Source organism: Pteropus vampyrus, unplaced genomic scaffold (genome assembly GCF_000151845.1).
Source record: "Pteropus vampyrus isolate Shadow unplaced genomic scaffold, Pvam_2.0 Scaffold126, whole genome shotgun sequence".
NCBI lineage: Eukaryota > Metazoa > Chordata > Mammalia > Chiroptera > Pteropodidae > Pteropus > Pteropus vampyrus.
The window spans coordinates 2,450,139-2,458,256 of NW_011888907.1; the positions used below are offsets into that span (position 1 = coordinate 2,450,139).

At 48.0% G+C, this 8,118-nt stretch overlaps 1 protein-coding gene across 1 annotated transcript in view; it reads left to right on the forward strand.

Annotated features, from left to right (window-relative positions):
- Positions 1-8,118, forward strand: part of SLC18A1 (solute carrier family 18 member A1) — a 24,433-nt gene that overhangs the window by 14,766 nt on the left and 1,549 nt on the right. Inside the window, exons 9-13 of the mRNA XM_011366905.2 lie at positions 4,348-4,444; positions 5,393-5,444; positions 6,954-7,017; positions 7,289-7,408; positions 7,630-7,763. Coding sequence (XP_011365207.1) covers positions 4,348-4,444; positions 5,393-5,444; positions 6,954-7,017; positions 7,289-7,408; positions 7,630-7,763 — 467 coding nt within the window. The remainder of the gene's footprint in view (positions 1-4,347; positions 4,445-5,392; positions 5,445-6,953; positions 7,018-7,288; positions 7,409-7,629; positions 7,764-8,118) is intronic.

Genomic DNA, 8,118 nt, shown 5'->3' on the forward strand with positions numbered 1-8,118 from the left:
CTGGGCCCCACCCAGCAATTCAGTAAAACAAGTTCGCCTTCCTAGTAAATTTCCCAGTGATGCTAAGATGACCTCATCGACCACACTTTGAAAAATATTGCTCTAAACGCAGAACACCTGTCACGTGTGGGACGGAGAGAAGGAGACCTGGCTTTTGAGAGGATTGGTGTCTGTGAATGAGCATTGTCTAACAGCCGCTGTGTGCCCAAAGCTTTTACTGAGCGCAGGCCTTGGAAACAGGCCCCGCTGGTTTTGAGCGCTGACGGCCTCGTACTGGTTGTGACTTCAGATAAGTTATTTAACCTCTAGCGAACTCCACTTTTTTCCTTTGGAAAAATGGAGCTGCTTTTCAGAGTTGTTTTAAGGATTAAATGGACCTATGAATTCTAAAGGGATTAGCACAGTGTGTGGAATGCAGGATATACTCCGTGAATAAAAATTATCACTATTTTCATCATTGTTTTTGTTTAAATCACTTTGACAATCACAGCTATGCGTAATCCCCACTCCTTGAAGATGTGCTGTGAAAAATATATGTACGTCTATGGACATCTATTCTGGAACACCTATTTTACACGAAATGCCACTGAAATACAAGGTGTACCCAGGTCCTAAAGAACAGGCCACATCGATTGAGGACAACCTCATTCGTGAAATTCCATATCATTTAAAATGACATTAAGAGGATGATGTAGGAGGCTAGTGGGCTTCTTGAGGAGCTCGGTTTCAGATATCGGGTAAATGGTTAATTATCTATACTTCTAAAATTTTTCAGCAATTAAACATAAACAAATGGGTACCGTTTGAAACAGATGGCCACCTGTACAGATTAACTAGACAAATTCACTAAGGAATATACTTCACTCCTGCCCCATAGAAGAGAATATTAAAAGCAAACAAACTGTCGGCCGGAAACTAGTGAATTGTTGGCTTTGGGTTTAATTTTAATTATCCCGACAGTTTCTATGACACAGCAGTTTCCTGTCGGTACAGAGAAGCAGAAAGGCTGGTGAGACCCATAAAAACTCACACTGCTGATCCCAAGCAGTCCCTTGCACCAGAGCCATCTGTGCTGCCACAGTGGTGGGGCGGGGGCTGGCAGAAACACAGTGGGGGTTGGGGGGTGGGGAGTCGGAGGTGGCAGAAACACCTGGAGTTGGAGTGAGAGAGCAGGGGTCCAAGTCCTGACCCTGTCCTCACCGGTTATGATGCTAGTAGTTAAGGCCAGTGCTCAGAGGGCATTTATTCAGTGCCAGGCACTGTCCAAAGTGGTAGATATATGTTATGTCATTTAAACCTCACAACCAGCCTACATAGTAGGAATTATTATTATTCTAATCTGACCCAATTTCCCATTGCCCTCCCAAACCCTGGGCCTTGTGGAGCTCCCTGTCATGGACAAGCATCCCGGTGCCCTCAGCCTCTTCTCTGAACACGTCCTTCACCTTCCTGCCCTAACTGAGACCCGAGTGCTTCCTGAGAATACCATGTCTTGCAGCTCTCAAGGTGGAAGTCCATGTCCCTCCAGCCTTTGCTCTCCTTTGCTGCTTCTGAATCGTTTCTCCTTCATTCTCCTTCAAAGATCCCAACTCCTTTGGAGATCATGTCATTAGATTATACCACCAACCCCTCTCCATTGCAGTTACACACTGACTCCTTCATTACCCGCTTCTAATTCATTAAAGCTGTCAAACGTGGCTCGTATTCTTTACACTTCTGCTCCTGCTGACTTCACTATCCAGGTGATTAACCCTACCAACAGCTTGGCCTAATCCTTAATCTACTCTCTTGCAATGACCTCTTTCTCCTCTCTACCTTAACCAAGCAAACCTTTATATAACCTTGACCTTGACGTCATCATGAATCACATCGCCTCTGAAATCTCAGTCTCAAGAGTCCAGTTATCCCCTGACATATTCCCTGCTCAGGTATTCTAATTATCTCCATATCACAAAATTTGGCCGCGCCGAGGTCGCCAATCCGCTGGCCTCAGTTTTTGTTCTATTTCCATCACTACTCCTGTCCTCACTTCTTTGTTTACTCAGCTTGGATTCCGTCCTAATGAGTCCAAGTCCATCATTAATGATACTCCTTTAAAAGCATCGAGACTCATTTTCTGACTCTTCCCCTGGGGTCGTCAGAAAATCTTGGATTCTGGTTAAGCCTAACTGCCTGCCGACTCCTCGTCTGCACACAAGCCGCGGAATGGACTGGAGAGAAACACAGAACTAAGCTGTTGGTCTCACCTTAGGTTGAAGGCCACACACCTAAACTAGGTTTGTGTTTTTCCAGCTCCACTATCACTTTTTTAAATTTATTTTTAACTACAGTTGACTAAAGTAGGTTTTTACACTGTCCAACATTCTTTCTGTAAGTCCCTAGTCATGTTCTCCTCCTCACGTCCCAAAACAACTGTTTTACACTTCTCCATTTAGACCTCCTGGACACTCTCGCCTCCTAGTCATTGAGAAAATAGAAGCCATGAGAAGGGAACTCCCATTATTAAATATCCTCATGTCCCTGCACCTTCACCCGCGTCACTGCCTTCTCTTTGTAGTTGAAGCATCAGAGGCCACACTCCTTGTTCTCTTGTCTTCCAGATGCCTTTAAAAGCATCGAGACTCGTTTGCTGACTCTCCCCTGCTCCTTTTCCCCTTTGCTTTCTCCTCCTCCTCCGGAGTCTTCGAGAACTCAGAACTTCTTCTCCATCCGATCTTTTGTAGATGAGCCCAGAGGGCTGTAAGAACCATGTGCAAACCAGTCTGACTGTTTGAGTTGAGTGTTTGTGTCTGCGTTTAGAACCTGTCCTCAGAACTCTAGACTTGTGCGACCAACTGACTGACATCACCAGTTGGATGTCTCACAGACCTTTCAAACCCTCAAGCTCATCATCCTTCATCTCCAGCCACCCAGTTGATTAAGGCAAACATCTGAGAGTCATCCGTGATTTCTCTCTTCTCTCACTCCTACTCTGCCCACACCCGATCCAACAGAAAATCCTGACTCCACCTGCCTCTCATTCTGTTCAATTCTCTTCATAGTGACTTCTAAGCTGAGTCACTATCACTTGTCTTCTGGGTTCCACTCTTGTCTCGTGAGCCCCTTCTTTGACCCAGGAGACTTAAAAAATATAAATCAGAATATGTCACTTCCCTCCAAAGCTTCCCATTGCACTCGGAATAAATTCCAAATTCCAAATTCTGGCCATACGTTTTCTGTCACTCTCCCCTTTGCTCATTGTTTCGGCCACACAGACTTTGCTGTTCCTAAAACAGACTAAGTGGTTTCTTTGTAAAGCCTTTGTATGTGCATTAGGTATTTGGGGTTTTTTTGGGAGGGGTGGGGGCGGTTTCTTGTTTGTTCCTGCTCGAAAGCTCTCTTTTGTTTATTCAGGTCTCATCTTAAATGTCACCTCCTCAAAGAAGCCTTCCCCGACTCCCAAATCTAAGTTGGCCCTTCTTCCTGGTCATTCTGCCTCATCGCCACATGAAATTTTCCTCCTAGACTTGTCGTTTTTCAAAATTACCTTTTTCATTTATTTGTTTACTTGTTTATTATTTCTCTCCCCCTCCCCTTGAATATAAGCTCCCCGAGGGCTAAGCTTTTGCCTATCCTACTTACCCCTCTATTACTAGCCCATAAAGTCCCTAGCGCATAGTAAAAGCTCATTAAAAGTACTAAATGAATGAACAGATGAATGAGATGTGGAGAGGGTGACTAAATTGCCCAAGGTCACAGAGTCGACAGTTGGCCAAGCTGTAGTGTGAGTCCAGAGCTGTGGGGCTCCACAGCCCATGCTTCAGGGTGCCTGACTCTACTGTCACAGAAAACAAGGGGACCAGAGCTTCGGTTTGCAAAATGCTTTAACTACATTATCTAATTTGCTCCTCGGTGTAAGCTGTAATGGTATAACCAGAGCTTTGTTTTCCTCAGAAACCAAAGCTCAGAATGGTTTAATAACTTATCCAAGGTCACGACCCGAGCAATAGAAGGGCCGATAAATAGCAAGGCAGGACTTTTGCTTCCCAAGAAGTACGTCTGTCCTTCTCTAAAGCTCATGGTGATAACCAAAGGTCTTTTATACGTGAGAATGGTTCATTAGGGCTGTTCATCAAGAAGTCTAAGTGTGGGCTGGACGCACCTTACATGTGCGGAAGCTAAACAAAGCACAGCTCCTGCAGAGCGCAGAGGCGGGGGCCCTGGGTCATCTGCTCTGCTCCGGGTTTGCACAGGGACCTCCAACCCGTAATACAAAGTGGTTCGCGATCTTTGAAGGTAAGAGGGGACGTCACTGTCTTGTAGGAAACAAGGTGTTTTAGAGTAAACGGGGCGTTTCCGAAGGTGCAGACCCACGTCTTTCCACAGGTCTAGCTTTCCTGCCTGCCAGTGTGTCCTACCTTATCGGCACCAACATCTTCGGTGTGCTGGCCAGCAGGATGGGTCGGTACGTGGCCTGGGGATCTGAGAAGAGCAGAAGGATGTAAGATGGGAGAGGCTTTCGAGATTGTCCAAGCACCTGGACTGATGAACAGCTTGCCTGAGGCTGACAGTTTAGGGCCAAGACACATGGATAAAAACTGCCTGGTGTTGAGGGCGGGGGTGGGCAGGTGGCGAGGACAGTGTAGAGAGTGGATGGTCCTGAGCTGGTTGCTACAGAAGAGGCAGTGACTATTCGAGGGACAACCTTTTCTTTCCAGATGTGTGTTGTCCAGTTGGAGAGATAAAATAACCCCACAGAGAACAGGTATGAATAAAGCAGTACTTTGGGGCCGTGGTCGTCAAACTGTGTCCCACGGAGCCCTAGGGAATTCTACCGAGGCACGTCAGAGGCCACCGAGGGCTGAGGGCCAGGAGGTATGAGTCTGGATTCTCTTCCTCCACTACAGTGAGAACAGCTTTACTTCTATCTTTCGAGTTCAGCATAAAGATTTAAAACATAGATTTTGAAACCACTGCTATGAGAAATCAGAGGAGGAAAGAAGTTCGGTATTTTCTGTGGTTTTTGAGATGGATCTTGAAGACCAAATAAATAAGAACAGGGGAGCGGTAGTCCAAATTGCGAAACAGCGTGAATTCGGTTTGAGCGTTACTCGCAAGGGGCAAGTATCTTCTGGTTCCTCTTCTAAGGGAAGGAAGACTAGGTCCCATTGTACCTCCTCCGCTTCCACTATGAAAGGAAGTGTGGCGCCAGGAAAGAGATGGGGCAAGGAAAGGACAGGGAAAGGGCTCACCCGGGTACAAACTGGTCACGGAGAGGAGCATTCATCTTCTCACATCCTAAGGGGTTCCCGGAATCAGGGGTGGGAGGACTAGCCAGCGGGGTGGTGACAGGGTGGCAGGCGGAAGGGATCTCTCCCCTCGGCACCATGTAATGACAGTTCTTTGCTCCCAGGTGGCTGTGCTCCCTGATTGGCATGGTGGTCGTGGGTACCAGCTTGCTTTGTGTAAGTATAATAAGGTTGAGTTAAGAGAGAAAGAAACCCAGACATTTAAACACCTTTAAATTCCTTTAAAATGAGCAGAGGATTGACTCGGCAAGGACTGTCAGAAAAACCGTTCCTGCCTAACTAGGAATTTAGCACTGGGAGAGAGGCCACCGGACATCCCATTGAAGGGAGGTGGGGAAAGAGAGAGGGGGGACGATGGGGCGGCTGGAGCTGGAGGTCTGAGGCTCTGTCTATGACTATAAGAAGCAATACATGTTGGTATCTATTTCTGGGGCCAGCAAGATGGTGCATTTTATGACTTCATTTACTCAGCCGACCCTGACAGGACCCCAGAAGCCACTAGGTGAAGCATCAGATGTGCCTCAGCCTCCAGCACCAGAATTTTTGGTAGAAGAAGAAAGAAAGAAGGGCTTTTCCGTTTCCCAGAGCCCCTTTCAAGCTCTCGAAGTTTTTTTTTTTTCACCTTTCCTCATGGCGACCATAAGCACACTTGCCTCCTGGGCTTGAGGGAGATGAGAACAGGGCTGTAAAGTACTGAGCACAGCAGTCAGGAAAGGCTGAGGTTCTGATCAGAGCACAAGCTTCAGGTTCAGTCCCAGCTTTACCACTTGCTGCTTGTGTAACCTCGAGCCGGTTATGTCATCTCTCTATGCTCAGTATCCTCGTCTGTGCAGAGAGGATTCTGATAGCACCTCACACGGTTCTCGAGATAATCCACATAAACCACAGCGGTGTCTGGCATACAGTGAGCCCACAGCAAATCTTAGCCAATACCCTTAATAAAGTGTAAATCCCTCTTGAGAAATCATCCCCCAAATTATTACCAGCCACTAACATCTAAATAGTAGGTTAAACTTCTGAGGGGTGAATGTGCTGAGGTAGTAGGTTTGGGTGACAGATGCCCAGGGAGAGAGGTAGGGAACCAGCACCAAAGGGAAGGAAGGCTCCAGTGGGTGGCGGGGAGGGCAAGACAATGAGTTTCGCAAGCTTGCAGATTTGCAGCAAACCAGGCCACCTGCTCTCTAGCTTATGAGTGGTTGGTTGTTGCTATGTCCTCTGTCTTCTTTCTCCAATGGCTACCGAGTTAGAGTTTGACTTAGACCTTTGGATGATGTTGCTAATAGAAATGAGGGGCAACTCCATTCAGTGAAGAACGAGGACAGAAGTGTGTGTCTGGGTGGAGGGGGGCAGAAGACAGGGAGGAAGAGTCCACGCAATAGAAAAGGGCCGTTGTCATGTAATGGACTCACATCCGAAGCTCAGACTTGATCTTGCCACTTTATTAGCTCTGTCACTCTGGACAGGGCGTTGAACCAAACGGCCAATCTAGTTTTCATATCTTTAAAGTAGAGGTAAAAATTCTCCGTAAGGAGGCGTGAGAGTCCAAGTAGATAACGGACGCTGCACGGAGCGCATGTCGGCAGGTGCATTTCACGGGAGGTCGCTGTGCTGCCCCCAAGCAGCCCCGCTGGACTCCCCATGAACTCTTCCTTCTTCCCGTGGCAGGTTCCTCTGGCTCATGATATTTTTGGCCTCATTGGCCCCAATGCTGGGCTCGGCTTTGCCATAGGTAAGAGGTCCCTTAAAGGAAGCAAGAATTCCCTCAGTGTTGGCTTCGGGTCATATCAGAGGAGGTCTATGGAAAAGCAGAAGGACAGGAAGGCAGCCTGCAGAGTTGGGGAGCGATGGGTGCACCGTCCCACCTGGAGTGGGTGTCGTGCTGAGTTGGGGGACAACAGGCTAAGGGAGTGGACTAAAGGAGGAGGGGGAGGGAGAACGCACAGACGGGGCGGGGGCTGGGGTATGGCTGACGGAAGGTGTCTTGTTTGCTCTGGCCACAGGCATGGTAGATTCCTCTATGATGCCCATCATGGGACACCTGGTGGACCTGCGCCACACCTCTGTGTACGGGAGTGTCTATGCCATCGCCGATGTGGCCTTTTGCATGGGCTTCGCTGTGGGTATGTTGGTCAGGGAAGAGGGGAGTACCCAGGGCCCAGTGCCCCAGTCTCCCTTATCTACTGTTTACCAGCCGGACGTGGAGCTGGGAGGCTGATCCTCCCAGGGTTCTGGAGATATTTGACCCTGGGACATCTTCTAGGTCACCTGCTGCCCCTCACGTGGTGTCTTCTGTGTGATCAAGGCTCAATAAACACTGGTGATTTTGGTTTATTCCTCACAGGCCCATCCACCGGGGGTGCCATCGTGCGGGCCATCGGCTTCCCCTGGCTCATGGTCATTATCGGGGTCGTCAACATCACCTATGCTCCCCTCTGCTACTGCCTGAGGAGCCCCCCAGCCAAGGAGGAGAAACTAGTAAGGGGCTCTGACTACTGCTAACAAAACAAAACAAAACAAAACTTCTGTTTCTGTGTCTCTCACATTCCTTTTCATCCCGTGCACTTATTTCCTCCCTCCTTATCGTCTCTCTGCTTTGCCATATGTTCTGATCCCCTTTTCATCTTTATCTTTCCTTCGGGCCCTTCCTTATTTTCCCTTCTCTACATATCACTTTCTCTCTCACACCAGGCAGTTAAGCAGGGTCCTAAGTAAAGAAGGAAAATCGGAAGTTTATAAAGAGATTGGAGCAGGGACCATCAGAGGTATTCTGCAATTGCTGTAGTTACTAGCAAAGGGTGAATTACCAGTTTATCTCCCTAAAATAGGCAGA